This window comes from Peromyscus californicus, unplaced genomic scaffold (genome assembly GCF_007827085.1).
Source record: "Peromyscus californicus insignis strain IS unplaced genomic scaffold, ASM782708v3 Scaffold_8__1_contigs__length_139910024, whole genome shotgun sequence".
Taxonomy (NCBI): domain Eukaryota; kingdom Metazoa; phylum Chordata; class Mammalia; order Rodentia; family Cricetidae; genus Peromyscus; species Peromyscus californicus.
The window spans coordinates 5,838,491-5,861,967 of record NW_026294606.1 but is presented as its reverse complement, the minus strand read 5'-3'; the positions used below and the strand labels follow the sequence as shown (position 1 = coordinate 5,861,967).

Genomic DNA, 23,477 nt, shown 5'->3' with positions numbered 1-23,477 from the left:
TCAGGAAGGGTGAGGCTCTTAGCTCTGACCTCTTGGTTTTCTTCTCTGAATTGGCTCTGTGTTTCTTATTTGATAAGACCGTTGGTTACATCTACATTTGGCGCCCAACGTGACAAGAATCCATTAAAAACCAATTAACTTGGCTTGGCAGCAGGTCCGGCCTCCCGCCAGGGCGGCCGGCAGGTCCGGTCTCCCGCCAGGGCGGCCGGCAGGTCCCGTTTCCGCCAGGGCGGCTGGCTCCCTAGCCCGGGCCCAGGTCGGCTTGGCCTCAGGCCGGACTAACTTTGAGCTACTTGCTTAAAGCCGGTGCTACAGACAATTCAGGCCTGCCTGCTGTGGGATGTTCTGTATGGCAAATGTGTTGCTAATTAGTCAATAAATAAAACACTGATTGGCCATTGGCTAGGCAGGAAGTGTAGGCGGGACAAGGAGGAGAATAAAGCTAGGAAGTGGAAGACTGAGTCAGAGAGACACTGCCAGCCGCCACGATGAGAAACAGCATGTGAAGATGCTGGTAAGCCACGAGCCATGTGGCAAGGTATAGATTAATGGAAATGGATTAATTTAAGCTGTAAGAACAGTTAGTAAGAAGCCTGCCACGGCCATACAGTTTGTAAGCAATATAAGTCTCTGTGTTTACTTGGTTGGGTCTGAGAGGCTGCGGGACTGGCGGGTGACAGAGATTTGTCCTGACTGTGGGCCAGTCAGGAAAACTCTAGCTACAAATGGCGTCCAACGTGGTGGCAAGAGTTTCCACCTAAAAACTGAGAAAAAAGATTGTAAAACGGAGCTAAAAACAGCTTCCTAATTGTCTCTTTCAAATGAGCGGCAGCTGCTGGTTTGAGCTACTTGTGGGTTTCTGGTGTGTGTGCTCGACCTGCAGTATGGCGGGAATGAGGCCTCTACAAGTGGCACATTAAGCTGTGTGGTGGATTTAGCCTTTGCTAGTACAAAACAAAAAAGAGGTTTCTGGGCTACACACTGCTTGGCTAAAAGCATAGACCCACGAGAGCTCCCAGAGCTGGCGGTAAACGTAGCCATGTTGGGAAGCTGAGGTGGGCGGAGCCAGCAGCCACAGCTGCTGCAGCTTAAAGCAATAGATTCACAATAAGACAGATGTAATAGTTTACAATGTGTGTAAAATATACGTAGGCTTGAAAGAGACAAAAAAAGTGATATAGGGTGATATATACAGTTATATAAACAGATATATAGTTTTAAAAAATAAAGTCTTTAAAGAGACAGTAAAGGTAGTATAAAAAATAAGCCACGTAAAAATGGATATTACACAGAGAATCTGCATTGTGTTGTCTTTGGCACTTTTAACTGCAGACAAACATTTGATTGTAAAAGCTGTTGAGTTATGCCAAAATGTATATTTTAAAGGTACCTTGACTTCAAAATTTGGATATAAGGATATGTTACTTTGGAAAGGAGACTCTGCTTTTGTTCCTTCAGAAAGCCAGAGGCTATGGATTTGTTCAAGATTAAGATACATCAGGTTTGACCAGCCAAGACCGCCTGAAAGGTCTCCGATGACACCATAGCCCAGATGATCCAACATCCAGAATGGTTTGAAGGCAACTGGCTCAGACGATACAGCCTCATGGACTATTCCATAATTCTAAAATTTTCTTTGTTTCCCCATAAGATACAGCGCCCCCCTCCAGCAGGAAGTAGTAAGAGAAGCTACGCCCAAATTCCCAAATTATATGTAATTTTACTTTGTTAAGGTTAAAACCTTCCTTTTTGAAAAAAAAAGGGGGAAGTGCTGTGGGATGTTCTGTATGGCAAATGTGTTGCTAATTAGTCAATAAATAAAACACTGATTGGCCATTGGCTAGGCAGGAAGTGTAGGCGGGACAAGGAGGAGAATAAAGCTAGGAAGTGGAAGACTGAGTCAGAGAGACACTGCCAGCCGCCACGATGAGAAACAGCATGTGAAGATGCTGGTAAGCCACGAGCCATGTGGCAAGGTATAGATTAATGGAAATGGATTAATTTAAGCTGTAAGAACAGTTAGCAAGAAGCCTGCCACGGCCATACAGTTTGTAAGCAATATAAGTCTCTGTGTTTACTTGGTTGGGTCTGAGAGGCTGCGGGACTGGCGGGTGACAGAGATTTGTCCTGACTGTGGGCCAGTCAGGAAAACTCTAGCTACACCTGCCCTGCCGAACAGGGCCCCTGCCTGTAAAGCCAACGCACGTGGTTGGAGCTTAAGGTAGCCAGAGCCAAGGCTTGGCTAGGCTCAAGCGGGAACACGTGGCTGGATTCAAGTTCTTAGGCAGAACTTGTGGCTACGGTTCTTGCGTGTTCTCTCTCTCTCTCTCTCTCTCTGGATTCACACCTCGGACACTAGGAGGCTGTTTTGAAATTCCCTCGGATTGGTACTGTTCTACGAGGACTTGGTAAGTCACTTAACATATCGAATATTTTAAAGGAAACTATTTAAAAGAGAAATTTTTTTCCACATTTAAAAAAAATGGGTTTTCTGTGTTCATTGGAAGAAAATTGGGCTTTGTTTGCAATTTTAGACAGTCTGACAATGGAACAGCTATATGAGAAGATTAATGTTGACCGAATTATGCATTTTATTACTATGCTTATTCTCATTTTACTATTTAAAAAGATAGTCAATTTAAGTGCCAGGATGACAGCTTTAGAAAAACTTGATAAACCTGTAAAAACTCAGACAGAAGAAACTAACAGTGAAGTTGCTTCAAGATTGGATCATAGGGTTACAGAAAGAAAGCCTGTTTTCACACAGTCACCCTTAGTTTGTCCAGTAACCGTACAGCAGTTGCCTGATCAAATGACTACACAAAATATTTGGGCTCCAATTGAAATGTTAGATTTACGAAGGTTTAAGGAGGCAATAGTATCTTATGGCATGCATTCCCCATATGTAAAGCAAATGTTAAACTCTTGGTCAACATATAATAGGATTGTACCACAGGATTGGCGGGAGCTGGCACAAGCTGTTCTTGAACCCTGTCAAAGGCTTCAGTGGCTAACTTGGTTCAAGGATGAAGCTAAAAACATAGAAAAACAGTGGAGGGATAAAGGAATACAAGTCTGCCAGGATCAGCTTATTGGAGAAGGTCAATATGCTTCAGCACAAGCACAATGTTTATATGATGTCCAAACCCTAATTTTATGTCGAACAGCAGCCTTGAATGCATGGGACAGAGTTGAGGAACCAGGAAAAAAAACTGAGTCATTTACAAAGGTTGTACAAGGCCCAAAAGAATCTTTCACAGATTTTTTACAAAGACTGGCTTCAGCAGTAAAGAGAATGGTCCCGGATTCAGAAGCTAGTAAGATAATAATTGAAACTTTGGCCTTTGAGAATGCGAATGCAGCATGCAAAACAATAATCAGGCCATTAAAGGCAAGATCTGCACCTTTGGAAGACTGGATTAGAGACACGGTTAATGTTGAAGCTCATGAGCATGATGATACGTGGGTAGGAGAAGCAATTTCAAGAGGTTTGAGGAATGTTAGATGTTTTGGATGTGGAAAGCAAGGACATTTGAAAAGGGACTGTAAACAGGTCATTCCTAGAAACAATGTTTCTTCAAGGAACAATGGCAACAGACTGCCCCTTCCTTCTGGAGTATGCAGAAGGTGTGGTAAGGGAAAACACTGGACCAATGAGTGTAGATCAACAAGGGACAGACAGGGTAATCCTTTGCCTCAGTCTTTGGGAAACTCCCAGAGGGGCCTCAGGCAGGCCCCAATAGCAAATCCAGTTCAAACCTTTCCTGCAGTCGTAGAGGAAACTCCTACTCAGAGCAATTAAATAACCAAATGCCTATTGGAATAAGTCATGCTGGTCAGGATGATGAAACAGAGAGAATAGAAAATTCAGGAGAAAACATAAAGAAAATTTTTTGGCAAACTTCTATTAATGAACAAAGACCAAAATTATCGATAAAAATAAATGGTGTTTTGTTGTCTGGTCTGGTAGACACAGGTGCGGACGTTACCATAATTGCACCAGAATTTTGGCATCCAACTTGGCCTCTTCAGGAGGTAAACATTCAACTGTTAGGAATTGGGACATTATCTCAGGTGAAACAGAGTGCAAGATGGCTCGAATGTATAGGTCCAGAAGGACAGAGAGCAAAATTAAAACCATATGTGGCTAACATAGCTATGAACCTGTGGGGTCAAGACTTGTTACAACAATGGAATATTCAGATTAACATCCCTCCAATCTCAGAAACAAATCATAAACTAGCACATGTTTCTGAGAGAAATATTAGAAGGCATTATTCTGAGTGGTCACCAGCCATCCATATTATACAAGAACAGGGCACAACAACTGATGATCTTCCAAAGACATCAACAGCTCTACCTTTAAAATGGTTAACAGACAAGCCTGTATGGGTCCAGCAATGGCCTTTAACAACAGAGAAACTCCAGGCTTTAGAAGAGCTGGTAGAAGAACAGTTAAATGCTCAGCATATTGAAGAATCAACCAGCCCTTGGAATTCTCCTGTATTTGTTATTAAGAAGAAATCTGGTAAATGGAGAATGGTAACAGACCTTAGAGCAATTAACAAAGTAATTCAGCCAATGGGCTCTCTACAATCTGGAATTCCTTTGCCTACTCTGTTACCAAAAGGATGGCCTCTCATAGTTATTGATTTAAAAGACTGTTTCTTTTCAATACCCTTACAAGAAAAAGACAGAGAAAGATTTGCTTTCACAGTGCCTACTTACAATAATTCTCAACCAGTTAAAAGATTTCAATGGAGAGTCCTCCCACAAGGAATGTTGAATAGCCCAACTCTGTGCCAATATTTAGTACAACAGCCATTGGAAGTGATAAGTAAAAAATTTCCTAAATCTATAATTTATCATTATATGGATGATATTTTACTAGCTGACTCAAATGCAGATACTTTAGAAAGAATGTTTGAAGAAGTAAAGAAAATTTTGCCTTGCTGGGGATTACAAATTGCTCCTGAAAAGATACAAAGAGGAGATTCTATTAATTATTTAGGATATAAAATAGAGCTACAAAAAATTAGACCCCAAAAGGTGCAAATTAGGAGAGACAGACTACAGACTCTTAATGACTTTCAAAGATTATTTGGAGATATTTCTCATCTAAGAACTATTGTTGGGGTAAAAAATGATGAACTGCATAATTTGTTCAAAACCTTAGAAGGTGACAAGGACTTAAATAGTCCAAGAGAATTATCACCTGAAGCTGAGAAAGAATTGGCCTTGGTAGAAAAGAAAGTACATGAAGGGCACGTGGATCGTATTGATCCAAAGCTGGATTGCATTTTGGTTATTTTACCTTCTAGGCATTCTCCTACAGGAATATTAATGCAGAGGGAAGATATTATATTAGAATGGATATTTTTACCAAATAAACCAAATAAAAAATTAAAAACTTATGTGGAAAAAATCTCTGACTTGATTTGGAAAGGAAAATTGAGACTTCGTTAATTAGCAGGAATAGACCCAGCAGAAATTGTCGTACCTTTAACTAAGGAGGATATTGAAAAATTATGGACAGAAAGTGAACCTTGGCAAAGAGCTTGCAGTAATTTTTTGGGAGAAATTAACAGCAAATATCCCAAAAGCGATAGAATTGATCTTATAAAGAGAGCTGATTGGATCTTGCCTCGAATTATATGGGAAAAACCCATATCTGGAGTTCGTACATTTTATACAGATGCCAACAAACAAGGAAAGGCAGGTTACAAATCAGAAAATTTAAGTAAAGTGGTTCAAAGTCCTTATAATTCAGTTCAAAAATCAGAATTGTATGCTATTCTGTTGGTATTAATGGATTTTTCAGAACCTCTCAACATAGTAACTGACTCTCAGTATGCTGAAGGAGTAGTATTACATATTGAAACTGCAGAATTTATCCCTGATGCTTCAGAATTAACTTCACTATTTATTCAATTACAAGATACAATCAGGAAAAGGAGTCATCCTTTATATATAACTCACATTCGATCCCATACTGGTCTGCCAGGCCCTCTAGCACAAGGCAATGATGAGATTGATAAATTATTAATAGGAAATGTGCTGGAGGCCTCAGAATTTCATAAAAAACATCATGTCAATAGTAAAGGTTTAAAAAAGGATTTTTCCATAACCTGGCAACAAGCCAAAGAAATAGTAAAGAAATGTCCTACTTGTTCCTTCTACAATCAAACGCCATTACCAGCTGGATGTAACCCAAAAGGTACTCAAAGGAATGAAATCTGGCAGATGGACGTGTTTCACTTTGCAGAATTTGGAAAACTGAAATATGTACACCACACTATCGATACTTATTCAGGATTTCAGTGGGCAACTGCTTTGAGTTCTGAAAAAGCTGATTCTGTAATCACTCATTTGCTCGAAGTTATGGCCATCATGGGTATACCTGCACAAATCAAAACTGATAATGCTCCATCATATGTCTCTGTTAAAATGAAACAGTTTTTTGCTTATTACAATATAAAGCATATTACAGGCATACCACATAATCCTACAGGTCAAGCAGTTATAAAAAGATCAAACAGAACTCTAAAGGATATGCTAAATAAACAGAAAGGGGTAACAAAAACCCCCAGAAACAGACTGCATAATGCTCTGTTAACTTTGAATTTTCTTAATGCCAATGAGAAACGAACAACAGCTGCAGAGAGACATTGGATAATAAGAAAAAACTACAGAATTAAATCAGCCTATATACTTTAAGGATGTGCTGACCTCAGAATGGAAACCAGGGTATGTGTTACGTTGGGGACGAGGTTTTGCTTTTGTTTCTACAGGAGAAGATAAGTTGTGGGTACCATCAAAATTGATAAAGGTTTGATTTGAACAAGAGAAACCTCTTAATTAGAGGAGGTGATAGTTCATCAACCAGCATGAACATCCAAATTAAACTAACTTATACCAATAACACATGTCTTTTCATTTAATCAGATAATAACTTGCCAAAAAGGAACATCCCCAAAATTAGTCTTGGGGAAAGGTTTTTGTTTTTGTCTTTTAGGAGAATGAAGGTTAAGGAATCTGAAGAACACTGGACAAATGAGACAACTGAGAAAAGGGACAAATCATCTATCCCAGGAAACAGAGTGAAACGGCGTATGGGTATATATTATCTAAAAAATTTTATGTCTTCCTAAATGTTTGTTTCTGCTTTTCTCTAAAAATTTAACACTATTGGTCTTCTAATAGTCCCAGTTCAATTAAAATTTAAAGCTGACTTTAGAGTTGGAGAATGGCTCTCTCCTTCTTTAAACTCAAGCATGTTGTTAAAAGGAAAATGCAAACCCCCTGTATCATGCCAGAATAAAAGAGCCATCTTCTGCTATGGGACAGGAGAAAAGCCAAATTAACTAAGGGACTATTCTATTACTAATCTCAACTCTTTGATTCTATTCTGATTCTTTAAAACTTTTCTTAAAGTACAAATTTTATATCAAAATTTACAAGATTAATATATAGATATATAGATATATATACATTTTAACCTTTGTTAAGATATGAATGGTCATATAGAGTATTAATTAATTCTAGAAAAAAGGCTTCAATTAGCTGCATATATATGTCTTTGTGTTCGAGTCTCTTATCAGTTTTCTGCAGGAAATCACGGCCAGGCCTAACATCAACTGGAGTCTCCAGGAAGAAGTTGGGGCCCCACAACAACAACAATTCCACGTGGACAATAATAATATCACTAAGCTGACAAACATCATCTACAGATCAGCTTTGAACTACAAGGTGCTCATAGCAATTTTGAGATGACTAGCTGAGATGATCCAGTCTCAAAGACTACTTGAATAAAGACTTGAGATAAACCCTGAACTTTGGCATTATACACAGACTGGATAATGAAGGATATGGTTACCTTTCCTAGAATTTGACAATTAACCTAAAATTTTTCTTTCAGGATAAAGATAACTTCGCCCATACCCAGCAGGAAGCAATTTTAAGAATACGACGCCCACATTCCCAAAAAGGTGGTGTGGGGCGGGTGGTTTTTTGGTCTTTTTAATGGGTTTTGGGTCTGGGATAATTTTCATTGTTTAGGGGAGTTGGTTACAAGTTGTTGTCAAGGGTTAGGAAAAAGGCTAAGCAAAGGAGATTAGATTTAAGGTTCTTGTTTAAAAAAAATAAGAGAAAGAAAGAAGAAGAAAAAGACAATTACTAGTTTTAAATACTTTACATTGGATTGGATTGTTTTATATTGTATACAAATTATATATATTGAAATTGATATTGTTAGAAAATGCTATATGTATATCTCTAATTGTACTTATACCATTCATTTAACAATGCTATTTTCTGATCCTTGAATGTTATTATTACCAACTATTAGGATATAAAGAAATGAAAGTTAGTAGTTAGACATTACAATAGAACTTGTAGTCATATTAGATATGTTTTAAAAATTGAGCAGATATATTTTAGACAGGTCATCTTCAAACCCTTCAGAGATCTACAGAATATGGCATTTAAAATGTTTTAATAACTTAGAAAATTTTTCTTTTTTGTTATGATTATGAGGCATGTCGGCTCCTGGCAGTACCAATCTACTTCAGAGAAATTATGGGCATTGAAGAAACTGTGTATGGAGTTAACTTTCATTGTGGCAAAAGTTAGCCACTGGACAACAAAGTATCCTTGAATCAACTGCTGACAAAATGGACAGACAGGACATGAAACAAAGGACTACTGATTCTTGCCAAAACAAGTGTGGTTATGGCTTTATCAAAAGGCATCTTCTGAGGCCAGGACAATATGGCACCATCCCTGAAGTGGCCTTCGCAATTTGGAAAAGGTACAGTGCCCTTTTCTTCGAAGGCAGCTGAATAAGCAGTGGGCCGATGGCTTCTGATGTGCAATGGAACAGCAGCTGAAACAGTTATTCTTGAAGAGTAACTAAGCTCACGCCTCTCAATAGTAGACTGGCATTTGATAGAGGGATGTGGAGAAGAGCGGGATGCTGAGATGACACCATATATACACAGCCAAGAAGAATGGACAGCTGAATTAAAAAAACATCAACAATTTCCAGAATTTAAAATCCTGAATCATGACATGACACTAGTGGAATTCAGGTGTTTCTGGTACATGGACTGCTATCACCCAATGTGAGGTTGAACTGTTGACCTTGTGTACATCCTACTTCACAAACGAGTCTGTCAGATACGCTAAGCCTATAGGCTGAAGATGATGCCCCAACACTGTGGAGAAACCTCAGGTGACTGTCCAGGCAGCTGGCTGTTTCTGTCAACTCACAAATTTTTTGGAAGTTGCTTGCATGCATTTTCTGTTTTTATTTTTGTTAGCTAATATTATTTCCTTCTTGGGTCTCTGAGGGAGTTGAAGATTAGGTAGTTATAGTTGAAGGTTAGTTAGTTATAGTTGAAGATTAATTAGGATAGAAAGTGAATTAGATACATTTTGGACTTAACAAAATAGGATAGATAATGAAATTATTTTCTCTGAATTTGTCAAATACAAATGGACTAGACATTGTTTAGACATTTATTACTTGTATATATTGTATATAGTCATTGTACTTTTGTATATAGTTTTTCTTTTGTTAGTTATAACCTTTTTCTTTTTTTTTCCTTTTTATTAAAATAGAAAAGGGGAAATGTGGTGGTATTTTACTTATACTGAAATGTGATTTTAATTGTATGTTAATAAAGTTGTCTGGGGGTCAGAGCTATTAGAGTCATAGCAAGTGCGTGGCGGCGGTGGCGCATGCCTTTAGGGACCTGGAGGGCGGTACATTCAGGCAGTGACGAGGCAGTCACATGTTTGGGTTTACAACCAATGAGAAGGCAGAACAGGAAGACTTTAAAGACAGACACACAGGAAGTAGGTCCTTTTCGGAGAGCTCTCTTGGCTGGAGAGGATCCCTGAATCAGGAAGGGTGAGGCTCTTAGCTCTGACCTCTTGGTTTTCTTCTCTGAATTGGCTCTGTGTTTCTTATTTGATAAGACGGTTGGTTACATCTACACATTTCTACAGCCCTTTGATCTTATTTAAAACAAACAAACAATACTCGACAAAAAAAAACTTGTTAAAATGATAATGAACTCATCAGGGTTGGCAGAATACAAATCAACTTATAAAAACTAGTAGAGCTTTTAAATACTAATAACAAAATTCCTGAAAAAGGAAATCAATTCATAGTTAAATATTAAATATTACCAAGAAGTGAATAACCTCTACAATGAAAATTATAAGACCCTAATGAAAGAACATAAAGGGGAAACCCATGATAGAATGACCTTCCATGTTCGTGGACTGGAAGAAATAACAGTTAAATTAATACTCCACAGTACCCAAAGCAGTCTATAGAGTCAATGTAGTTCCTATCCCAACAGCAGTGATATTCTTCATAGAGGTATAAGAAATACTACTAAACTCTGTACAGGACTACAAAGACTGTATAACCAAAGTAATTCTGAGCACAGGGACAAAGTTGGGGACATTAAAAAACACTAACTCCAATCCAAACAGCATGATACATGCAAAAAAAAAACACAGAACATATGTTTATTTAAACCATGGGGTGTGTTAAGTTACACAGAACAATGAAACAGAGTCCTTACAGACAGAGTGTTTACAGCCAATTGATTTTTGATAAAGACAGTGTGCTGGCTAGCCTTATGTCAACTTGACACAAGCTAAAGTTATCTTTTAGGAGGGAAACTCAATTGAGAAAACACCCTATAAGACCCGGCTATAGGTAATTTTCTTAATTAGTGACTAATGCCAGCCAGGTGGTAGTGGCGCATACCTTTAATCCCAGCACTTAGGAGGCAGAGGCAGTTTGAGGCCAGCCTGGTCTACAGAGTGAGTTGCAGGACAGCCAGGCTACACAGAGAAACCTTGCCTTGAAAAACAAAAAGAAAAGCAAAAAATAAACAAACAAAAAAATCAGTGATTGATGGAGGAGGGCCGAGCCCATTGTGGGTGGTGCCATCTCTGGGCTGGTGGTCCTGGGTTCTATAAGAAAGCAGACTGAGAAAGCCATGAGGAGCAAGACTGTAAGCAGCCCTCCTCCATGGCCTGTTGCAGGATATCTAATCACACTGTAAACCCAAAGATTGCTGGAAAAACCTGCTTCTAGTTTTGGTGTGGCTCAACCTTAGCATACACCTTACCTTTAATTCAAGAGCTTTCTGCTTGAATATTGTAAACAGAATTAAATAAAGTCAACCATAGGTCAAGAGGTGGAGCAAGCAACCCGTTGACAGGAAGTGAACACAGGAGGATAAAGAAAAAAACCATAGCGAGTAAAGGGGAGTCAGGAGGACAGAGAGAGATATACATAGGAAATAGAAGGGAGGGACATTGAGTTTGAGGAGACTTGGTTGAGACAGTAGGAGAGAGTGTGGTGGTATTGTGTTCCCCTAATATTGTACACCCTAATAAACTTATCTGGGGGTCAGAGACAGAACAGCCACTAGATACAAAGGCTAGAAAATGGTGGCACTCACACCTTTAATCCTAGCATTCCAGAGGTAGAAATCCCTCTGGATCTCTGTGAGTTCAAGGCCACATTGGAAACAGCCAGGCATGGTGACACACGCCTTTAATCCCAGAAAAAAAATGAGCCTTTAATCCCAGGGAGTGGTAGAAAGCAGAAAGGTATATAAGGCGTGAGGACCAGAAACTAGAAGCATTTGGCTTGGTTAAGCTTTCAGGCTTTTGAGCAGCAGTTCAGCTGAGATTCATTCGGGATGAGGACTCAGAGGCATCCAGTCTGAGGAAACAGAATCAGCTGAGGATCCGGCGAGGTGAGACAGCTGTGGCTTGTTCTGCATCTGATCTACCAGCGTTCACCCCAATAACTGGCCTCAGGTTTGATTTTATTAATAAGAACTGTTAAGATTCCTGCTACAAGAGAGGAGATGTTTCTGGGGTATAAGCTGAGGAGGAAGGTCAGCTGGGTGCTTTCTCTGCCTCTCTGAGCATGCGGTTCCCAAGTCTTTATTGGTAAAGTCAAACAACTGAGAATTTGTTAAAAAAGAACAATGGCCTCTGCATCAGCTCCTGCCTCCAGGTTCCTGCCCTGTTTGAGTTCCTGTCCCAACTGCCTTTGATGATGAACAATCTAGAAGTGTTAAGCCAAATAAACCCTTTCCTCTCCAATTTTCTTTTTGGTCATAATGTTTTGTCACAGAAATAGAAACTTTAAGACAGAAGTTGGTACTTGGAGTAGGGTATTGCTGTGACAGACCTGACCATGTTTTTTGGGGGACTGTGGAAGGACTTTGGAACTTTGAGCTAGAAAAGCCATTGAGTGTTAAGAGCAATGCAGACAATGAAGGCCTGGCTTATGAATACTCAGAGGGAAATTTAAATACTCTATCAAGGCCTTCTATTTGAATTAAGATTCTGGCACTCTGGTCAAGTGGGGCTGAAGAGTCAGCTGTGATTAACAAGAGACCAGCACAAGTGAAGTGGAACCTTTACTGGGACAACTGGTGCTAGTTAGCTGGAGCTAATCAGTTGTGATTAAGAAGAGACCAGTGTTTTTTATCTTAGTCATTCTGACAGGTGTAAGATGATATCTCAGAGTCATTTTGATTTGCATTTCCTTGATGACTAAAGATGCTGAACAATTCTTTAAGTGTATTTTGGCCATTTGAGATTCTTCTGTTGAGAATTCTCTGTTCAGATCTGTATCCCATTTTTAATTGGATTATTTGATATTTTGATGTCTAGTTTTTTAAGTTCTTTATGTATTTTGGATATCAGCCCTCTGTTAGATGTGGGGTTGATAAAGATCTTTTCCCATTATGTAGGCTGCTGTTTTGTCTTTTTTTTAATTTATTATGTATACAGCATATGTGACTGCTGTGGGATGGTCTGTATGTCAAATGCTCTGATTGGTCAATAAACAAAACACTGATTGGACAGTGGCCAGGCAGGAAGTATAGGCGGGACTAACAGAGAGGAGAACTGAGAGAACAGGAAGGTGGGAGGAGACACTGCCAGCCACCGCCATGACAAACAGCATGTGAAGATACCGGTAAGCCTAAGCCACGAGCCACGTGGCAAGGTATAGATTTATAGAAATGGATTAATTTAAGATGTAAGAACTAGATAGCTAGAAGCCTGAGCCACTAGGCCAAACAGTTTAAATAATATAAGTGTCTGTGTGTTTATTTTATAAGTGGGCTGTCGGACTGCCAGAGTTTGGTGGGATCCAGAGAGAAAACTCTCCAACTACATGTGACTGCAGACCAGAAGAGGGCACCACATTTCATACAGATGGTTGTGAGCCACCATGTGGTTGCTGGGAATTGAACTCAGGACCTCTAGAAGAGCAGTCAGTGCTCTTAACCTCTGAGCCATCTCTCCAGCCTGTGTTTTGTCTTATTGACAGTGTCCTTAGCCTTACAGAAGCTTTTCAGTTTCAGAAGGTCCCATTTATTAATTGTCTATCTCAGTGTCTGTGCTACTGGTGTTATATTTAGGAAGTAGTCTCCTGTGCCAATGCATTCAAGGATAGTTCCCACTTTCTCTTCTATAATGTTCAGTGTAACTGGATTTATGTTAAGGTCTTTGATCCACTTGGACTTAAGTTTTGTGCAGGGCAACAGATATGGATCAATTTGCATTCTTCTACATGTTGACATCCAGTTATGCCATCACCATTTGTTGAAGATGTGTTCCTTTTTCCATTGTACAATTTTGGCTTCTTTGTCAAAAATCAGGTGTTCATAGGTGTGTGGATTTATATCAGGGTCTTCAATTCGATTCCATTGATCCATGTGTCTATTTTTATGCCAATACCAAACTGTTTTTATTACTATAGCTCTATAGCAGAGCTTGAAAACAATTGTCAGAATGGCTAAGATCAAAAACACTGATGACAGCTTATATTGGAGAGGATGTGGAGTAAGGGGAACACTCTTCCACTGCTGGTGGGAGTGCAAATTGGTACAGCCACTTTGGAAATCAATATAGCGGTTTCTCAGAAAATGGGAATCAATCTACCTCAAGACCCAGCTATAACAATCTTGGGTATATACCCGAAGGATGCTCAATCATACCACTAGGACACTTGCTCAACTACACAGCAGCATTATTTGTAATAGCCAGAACCTGAAACAACCTAGATGCCCCTCCACCGAAAAATAGATAAAGAAAATGTGGTACATTTACACAATGAAGTGTTACTCAGCTGTAAAAAACAATGACCTCATGAAATTTGCAGGCAAATGGATGGAACTAGAAAAAGCAATTCTGAGTGAGGTAACCCAGACAAGAAGACAAACATGGTATATACTCACTCATAAGTGAGTATTAGGAGTAAAGTACAGGATAACCAACCTACAATCCACAGCCCCAAAGAGGCTAGAAAACAAAGAAGGCCCAAAGAGGGACACATGGATTTCCCTGGGAAGGGGAATAGAAGAGATCTCCGGGTAAACTGGGGGCAGGGGTGGGGAGGAATGGAGGGATGGGAACTTGAGGGAGCGGGTTGGGCAGGCTCGGTGCAGGAGGCGTTTTGGGGGCCAGATGTTAGGGAGAAACCTGATGCTAGGGAGACTCCCAGGAATCCACAAGGATGACCCCAACTAAGACCCCTAGCAATAGTGGAGAGGGTGCCTGAACTGGCCATCTCCTGTAATCATATTGGTGACTACCCTAATTGTCATCAGACAGCCTTTATCCAGTAATTGATGGAAGCAAATGCCGAGATCCACAGCCAAGTACTGGGCAGAGCTCTGGGAGTCATCCTGAAGAAAGGGAAGAGGGGTTGTATGAGCCAGGGGGCAGTCAAGGTCCTGACAGAGGAACCCACAGAGACAGCTGACCTGAGCTCATGGGAACACATGGACTCTGAACAAACAGGGAGTCTACATGGGACCAACCTAGGCCCTCTGCATATGTGTGACAGTTGTGTAGTTTGGTCTATTTGTAAGGCTTCTAGCAGTGAGATCAAGACCTGTCCCTGATGCTTAACTGGCTTTTTGGAACCTGTTCCCCATTCTGGATTACCTTGTCCAGCCTTTATACAGGCAGAAGAGTTTGGTCCTGCCTCAACTTGATATGCAATGCTATGTTCAAGTCCATGGGAGGCCTGCCCCTTTCTGAATGGAGACAGAGGAAGAATGGGTGGATGGGGAGGGGGGTAGATGGGAGTCAGAGGAGGGGAATGAGAGGTGAGGAGGGAGGGGAAACTGTGGTTGGTATGTAAAATAAAGGAAAAAATGTTAAAAAGAAAAAGTAGAAGAAGAGGAGGAGGAGGAGACTAGCATCAATCATCAAGGGGAAATCTTCTGAGAAGTGTTTCCTCAGAGTCAGCACACAGAAGCTGTGTTCCAAAGGTGGCCAAGGTTGTACCTCATGCTGGAAGCCAAACTTGGGTAATGTTAGGAATCACCCTGGTTTTTAGAATGTTATTATTTGTTATATAATATTTCTGGACATTTATTTTTATTGTGATGATCTGTTGAAGATATGTGTGATTGAATAGATGTTTTAATCCTTGAAAAAAAAAAGAATCACCCTAGTAGTACTGGTTTTGAAGGAATGAAGGTGTCATGGAAAGCAGCTGAGGCTTGGCACTGTGAGAGGCCAGGAGAGGTCATTGGTGAAGATGCAGCCTCAGTGGCAGTTGAAGGCCCAAGATTGAAGGGATCATGCAGAGAAGTTGAGGCTTGGTACCAGGAAGAAAGCTTATGAGAGGACATTGGTGAAAGTACTTCCCAGTTGCAGCAGAAGACCCCAGAATTTTGGAGATGTCCAGTATCATGGGATGACCACCAAGAACAGCAGCAGTATTGGAGTGGAGCCAACTGAAGCCTAGAAGACAAGCCATGTGTGCTGCAGAGGACAGACCTGGAGAAGTAACCCAAGTCCCTTGGAGGAACCCAGAAGATTGTGAGTGAATCTAGATATTGGATGCTGAGTTATTTATACTTTTGGAGTTTGGTTTTGCTTTGATTTGATTGTAATTGTGCCCTGGTTCTTTGTTGTAAAAATGTTTGTTTACACTGTAAAGATGTGTCTCTGTCTGAGGTGCCTTTTGATTGGCTTAATAAAGAGATAAATGGCCAATAGCTAGGCAGGAGAGAATATGCAGAACTTCCAGGGGAGAGAGAGAACTCTGGGAAGAAGAGAGGCAGAGAGATGACAGTGAGAATCAGAGCAAGCTGGATGTGCCATACTGAGGAAAGATAAAAGCCACATGGTAGAACATAGATTAATAAAAGCAGGTTAATTAAGTTATAAGAGCTAGCTGGGGCGGGGGGAAGCATAAGCTACAGGCCAAGCTTTCGTAATTAATAAATCTCTGTGTCATTATTTTCGGGCTGGCAGTCCAAAGAAAGTCTGACAAGAAAGCTTGCTACAGTGTTTCCTTCTTGAAATAAGAAAGTAATTTATTTTTTATTTTACTGGAGCCCACAGTTGAGAGGCTTTGAAATTTAAAAGACTTTGGATTTTAAAAGAGATTGGCTATTTTAAAGTGACTGAAATTTTAATGTGTTTGAATTTGTAAAGACTGTGGGATTTTTTAAGTTATTTATGATTTTAATGTGAGATCTTGGGGACAGAATAAGAAGGGAAGGGTTGTGGCTTAATAGTGATGTGTTTGTGTGTCAAGCTGACAAAGTCAGTTGTGTTGGCTAGTCTTATGTCAACTTGACACAAGCTAGAGTTATCTTAAGGAGGGAACCTCAATTGAGAAAATGCCCCATAAGATTCAGCTGTAGGGCATTTTCTTAATTAGTGATTGATGGGGAATGGCCCAGCCCACTGTGGATGGTGTCACCTCTAGGCTGGTGGTCCTGGGTTCTATAAGAAAACAGACTAAGCAAGCCATGACGAACAAGCCAGCAAGCAGCACCCTCCATGACCTCTGCATCAGCTCTTGCCTCCAGGTTCCTGCCCTGTTTGAGTTTCTGTCCCAACTTCTTTGATGATGAATGGCAATATGGAAATTTTAAGCCAAATAAACCCTTTTCTCCCCAATTTTCTATTTGGTCATGCTGTTTTGTCACAGCAACAGAGACCCTGACTTAGACAGACAGTAAAGATACACAGTGGAGAAAAGACAATATTTTCAACAAATTGTGCTTAGGAAATTGGATATTCACACAGAGAATAAAGAGACTGGATGTCAGTCTCTTCTATACAAAAAAATCAATTTAAAATGGGTCAAAATGCAAGGTCTGAAACTAATGGGGAAAAAACCCAGGAAATATTTCAGAACACTATTCTGAGCAAAATATTGTGTTTTGTTTTTGAGACAGGGTCTCACTGTGTAGCCCTGGATGGCCTAGAACTCCCTATGTAGACCAGGCTGGCCTCTAACTCACAGAGATCACTTGCATCTGCCTCTTGAGTGCTGAGGTTAAAGGTATGAGCCACCACACTTGGCCATTGGCAAGAAAATTTTAAATATACAGGCATATGTGTGTTATGCATAAGAATTCCAAGATAGAGAATTTGAAGACAACTAAAATCAAAGAGCAAATAACTCAGATAGTGTAAGAGGAGCCTCATAAATTATAAAAGTTTCAATTTTATGATTACTTTCCAATTGCTTTGGGATTTGAGGAGAGAAGAGAGAGAGGAAAGAGAAAGAGTATATGTTATGAGACTTGACCCATGGTCTTGTATATAAGTTGTAAGTTATATATATGTATGTATGTATATATATATATATATATATATATATATATATATATATATATATATATGTAAGTTGTTTACCACTGCACCACACCACCAGTCCTGCTTTGCAGTTCTTACTTAATACCACATTGCCTAGTAATTTGACAAAAGTAAATAGAAAAGTCTGGAGAAAAGATAACTAATGCATGATTTGTAAATCAAAGTCCATAGGTATTTTCTTTGTCTGTGAAACAGATACCAGGCTAACAACAAAATGGTTTCTCCTTAAGATTTAGGGTTTAAAAAAAGTAACTTGGGGCTGGAGAGATGACTCAGAGGTTAAGAGCACTGGCTGTTCTTCCAAAGGTCCCGAGTTCAATTCCCAGCAACCACATGGTGGCTCACAACCATCTGTAATGAGATCTGGTGCCCTCTTCTGGCCTGCAGGCATACATGCAGGCAGAACACTGCATACATAATAAATAAATAATTCTTTTAAAAAAAAAGTAACTCTTTCAGATGCCAGTGTCCAGAGCTATCCACCCGAAATACACCTCTGTAAGCACAAGTTTATGGTTTAAGATGCTCTTTGTTCACCCAGATGCTGCATTACAAAGCTTCATCACTGAGACCTACCTGTAATCTATTCACTTTCTGTGCTTCTTTCAAAGTTACAGTGTGTCCTTTGTTCTCCTGCACCATCAGCTGCACTTGACTCCTGAGCTCCTCCATCTCCAGCTCCTTCTGAGTGAACAGCACTTGATCAGCAGCCAGGGCACACTGTGGGGGAGGGGCGGGGGCAGAAGGCAGAGCTCAGAACTGCTCAGAGAACTACACAGTGATATAAAACCCAGAACGGCCACTTGATGGTGTCATTTAGTGTTGGTTTTTCTTTTTTAATTGGTTTTTCAAGACAGGGTTTCTCTGTGTAGCTTTTGGAGCCTGTCCTGGAACTCACTCTGTAGACCAGGCTGGCCTCAAACTCACAGAGATCTACCTGCCTCTGCCTCCCGTGTGCTGGGATTAAAGGTGTGTGCCACCACCACCCGGCTCATTTAGTGTTTTCTTATCCTCTTCCTTTCACTTCTAGATTCTTTTTGAGAAAGGCAGAAATAGAGGGACTTATCACTGTGACTCTCTGAGAATTAATTACCATGAAAACAAGATTTTCTTGATGATTTTTTCCCTTATCTAGGTTCTAGAATGTGATCAATAAGAGCGAGAATGAGGAGGGTTTATATGAGCGAGAATTGTTGAGACCAAGGTTGGATAAAGCACAGGGAAAAATAGCCAAATGAATGGAAACACATGAACTATGAACCAATGGCTGAGGGGTCACCAACTGGATCAGGCCCTCTGAATGGGTGAGACAGTTGATTGGCTTGATCTGTTTGGGAGGCATCCAGGCAGTGGGACCAGGTCCTGTGCTCATTGCATGAGTTGGCTGTTTGAAACCTGGGGCCTATGCAGGATTGCTTGGCTCGGCCTGGGAGGAGGGGACTGGACCTACCTGGACTGAGTCTACCAAGTTGATCTCAGTCCGCGGGGGAGGCTTTGCCCTGGAGGAGGTGGGAATGGGGGGTGGCCTAGGGGGAAGGTGAGGGGGGCCATAGGGGGGAGAACAAGGGAATCCGTGGCTGATTATATGTAGAACTGAATTGTATTGCAAAATAAAAATACAAATTAAAAAAAAAAGATTTTTGTAACTTTGCTAGAGTTGTCATGAGATTTTAATATGGGTTTTTTTTTAAAGATTTATTTATTTATTATGTATACAGTGAGTGTTCTGTCTGCAGGCCAGAAGAGGGTGCCAGATCTCATTGTAGATGGTTGTGAGCCACCATGTGGTTGCTGGGAATTGAACTCAGGACCTCTGGAAGAACAGTCAGTGCTCTTAACCTCTGAGCCATCTCTCCAGCCCTTAATATGGGTTTTTAATAATCAAAGCTCTCATATTTTCCTATAAGATATAAAAACTCATTTGGGCATTTAAATAAAGTTTCCTTGTGGATTTTTAATACTTTTACTAGCAAGAGACAGATTCTAAAGCCTGGAAGTAAAATTTAATGTCTTTATTTCTTGTTTGTGACTACTTTTGTTAGGTTTAACATACACTTAAGATATATAGCAAACAATTTTTAAACTAAGTAAGCACAAACAAATCTGTCAGCCAGGCTGGTTTTAAAAGGTGGATGTGTCTTTAAGGTTTTTGAATAAAGGCTTAACTGAGGGAAAAGCCACAGTAAATGTTAATGGTACCCTTCTACAGGAACAAAAATGAGGAAGCATGTAGAACACCAGCACTCATCTGTTCTCCTGACAGCAGGAGCAACATGACCAGTAGCCCTCTGCTCCTGCCATCATGGCAGCCCTTCATGGCGGACCGGACCCTCCAAACTGTGAGCCAAAGTGAGTCCTCCTCTCTTCAGGCTGCTTCTCTCAGGTATTCTGTCACAGCAACAAGAAAATTAACTGACAGAAAAAACATGGCTACTAACAAGTGGGGCCATTGCTGTGATGAACCTCATAACATGACCTGGTGTGCCAGAAGACTATGAAAGTTTGGAAAATTAATGTAGAAAACCCTAGAATGCTATACTTGGAGTTTAATGGGCCATTCTGGCAGCAGTTTGGTAGACCAGAACACCAAAAGAAATGTGGACAGTGGCGACTCAGTTCATGAGGCTTCAGAGGGAAACAAGGACTCTAATGGTAACTATTACAGTTGACAAAGACTTAGGCTGCAGTCTGTCTGAATTCAAAGCATTCTGGACTAATTTGTTTGGTGAAGAAAACTTCAAAACAGGATAGCATTCAGGCTATGGCATAGTTACTACTCACTCCTCTTACCCAGATCTATAGTGTGAGAGAAAGCAGCAAGCAAAGCATACACTTGTCGGAAAAATGTACTGTCTGGCAGGAAAAGAAATGGGTTGAAAGCTATTGATGAGGTGGCTGGGCAATAGGAAATGTGCCTTGATGGCAAGAGTCTACCTAAGAAAGGCTCCATCTTGTAAGAATGAAAATTCATTTGAAAGAAGAAAGCCCGAACTGGCCTTGCTGTTTAAGGGGTTCCCTTCTAAAAACGACTACCTAGGAAAGTGTCTCATTGAAAGGTGGACACGACTGCAGTACAAAGGAGCCAGGCCCCAGCACCATCTAACAGCAGAACTTGGCAGCATTATCCAGGAGATAGTGATTGTGTAGGTGTGACAGATGCAAGAGTGTGGAGGTCACGGAGGCTTGTACCAAGTTTTTAGAACGCCACCGAGGCTAGTTAATGTATTGTAATGTAGAATTCCTTGCAAGGAATCCCTGAGAGGCCAATGGGTAAAGCTGTGAAGGCAATGCCTAAGTTGTAATGGAACCCCAGGGTATTGGAGATGCCAGGACCATGGCACACTGATTAAGGAAAGTTATAGACAAGCAGTAGGACAAGCCTAAGAGAGAGAATATCTGTACTGAAGCAGCAGAGCTGGAGAGATGTGGCTACTCAAGTCCTTTGTAGCCCAGATGATACATCACAAGCCCCAGATGCTGGACATGAAGATGCAAGATTTGGTGTTTTCCTTGCTGGGTTTCAGTCCTGCTTTGGTCCCACTTCCTTGCTATGTCCCGTTTCTCCCTTCTACATTGCACATGTTTATTTGGTGCCGTTGCACACTGACATTATAGGGCCCAAAGTTAAGAAATCTGAGTCTCAGAAGATCCTTTAGACTTTAGAGCAATCTTAGGACTGTTAGACTATGGGGATATTTAGAGATTAACTAAATGCATTTTGTATTATGAGATGAAAATGAGACCTAGAGACAGGGATGGGATGTTATGACCTAAAACAATGGATGTCAAGTTGATAAGGGATGGAATTGTGATGGGCGAGCTTCATTGTCAACTAGACTAAATTTATAATCACTTGGAAACATACAACTGCAGGTGTGTCTATGAGGATATTATAAAATGTTTTAGCTGAAGAAGGAAGACCCATCCCAGAATGAATAAAAAACCCAAAGTGAGTATGGCACCAGCATTCACTTCTCTACGTGACCAGCAGTCCCCTGTTCCTGCTGTCATGCCTGTCCTGCCATGATGGACTAGACTTTCAAACTGTGACCCAAAAGAAAACTTCACCTTTAAAAGTTGCTTTTGGCACATATTCTGTCACAGTAACAAAAAGTGATACTTTGTGCTTTAACAAATAAAGCTTCCCAGCCGGGCGGTGGTGGCGCACGCCTTTAATCCCAGCACTCGGGAGGCAGAGGCAGGCAGATCTCTGTGAGTTCGAGGCCAGCCTGGTCTACAGCGCGAGATCCAGGAAAGGCGCAAAGCTACACAGAGAAACCCTGTCTCAAAAAACCAAAAAAAAAAACAAAACAAAACAAAAAACAAATAAAGCTTCCCTGGAGATCAGAGTGTGGAGCTAAGAAGCCACTAGAGGCCAGGCAGTGGTGGCACACATCTTTAATCCCAGCACTTAGGAGAAGGAAACAGGAAGTGATACGGCTAAGAGGAGAGAGGAAGTGACAGGTGGGGTGGAGCTCAGCCCTTTCAGGCTGAGGATTCCAAGAAGTATTTCTAATGGTTGGCTGCTCTGCTTCTCTGATCTTTCAGCTTTCATCCTGATATCTGACTCTGGGTTTTTATTATTAAGACCAATTAGAATTTGTGCTATAGTATATTTTTGTTACAAAAATATAAACTTCAAGTTTCATTAAAAGAAAAATTAAGATTTTTAGAAACCATTTCCGCAACTGGGAGTGTAACAGCTCCATATAACTGCTAAAGACTCTGTTAGTGAGATCACCGGTGACATTAAGAAATTTAAAATAAAAATGTTTAAACACTTGGAATATCTGTAACACTAAATTCTTTTCCAAATGACCACTGTATAATCATTTAATCATAAGCAGAAAAAAGATTCACTCAAAGGTCAAGATAGAGACCAGTAGGTTTTAGTTTATAAATCATAATATAACAAAATAATTTCAAATCACTCTTTGCAAGTCAATAGATAATTTTCACTTACTAAGTTTTGGTATAATATCAAAAAATGTCCACAATTATCTCAAAAGTTATTGAAATACTCATCCCTGCTAATTATAAATCTACATAAAGATATATTTTCTGGGGTTGGGGATTTAGCTCAGTGGTAGAGCGCTTGCCTAGCAAGCGCAAGGCCCTGGGTTCAGTCCTCAGCTCTGAAAAACAGATATATTTTCCTTATAACTTTGACAAGATCTTGCTAAATCATAAGAAAATACAAGTGTCTTCTACTAAGTCACATATCAAAGACACATTTACCAAAATGTAAATGGCTCTACTAAGTTGTTTCCAAGTGCTGGAGATCAAACCCAGGGCTTTCCAAGTTACAGGCAAGTGCTCTACCACTAAGCCACACAGTCCATGTTTTCAAAGGTTTATGGGGAAGTTACAAACTTTAAAAGTGAAAACAAACTCTGAATTTAAAAAGTTCAAGAAGAGCTTTTTTGTTTATTTTCAGACAAGGCTCAATTGGTAGCCCCAGAAGACTTTTCCACCTCTAGATCCTCCTGCTTCAACCTCCTGGGTACTGGGACTACAGGCATGTGCCACATGTACAGCTTGAAATGGCTTCTTCCTAGTACATGTAAAGAGGTATTTTGCTGAAATCTATAACTAAAAAGACTGTTTTTAATTGTTTTCCAGCTTAAACAAACAAACAAACAAACAAACAAAAAACAGTGGGCATGGTGGCACATGCCTGTAATCCTAGGACTTGGGAGATGGAGGCAGGAGGATCCATCCTTAGCTACATATAGAGTCCAAGGCTATCTCACACTACTGGAGATACTTCCTTGGAAAAAAGAAAAGTA

General features: G+C 40.3%; 1 protein-coding gene across 10 annotated transcripts in view; it reads right to left on the bottom strand.

Annotated features, from left to right (window-relative positions):
- The window catches only part of Kif27 (kinesin family member 27), a 111,441-nt gene that overhangs the window by 74,692 nt on the left and 13,272 nt on the right, over positions 1 to 23,477 (bottom strand). For 9 of the 10 annotated variants that reach the window (XR_008215660.1, XM_052727511.1, XM_052727512.1 and 6 more), the window contains one exon: positions 18,265 to 18,408. The exons of the other annotated variant lie outside the window; for it this stretch is intronic. Coding sequence is in view for 8 of the 9 variants with exons in the window: in XM_052727511.1 (XP_052583471.1) it covers positions 18,265 to 18,408 (144 nt within the window). In the remaining variant the exon portion in view is untranslated. The remainder of the gene's footprint in view (positions 1 to 18,264; positions 18,409 to 23,477) is intronic. 10 annotated transcript variants of the gene reach the window in all.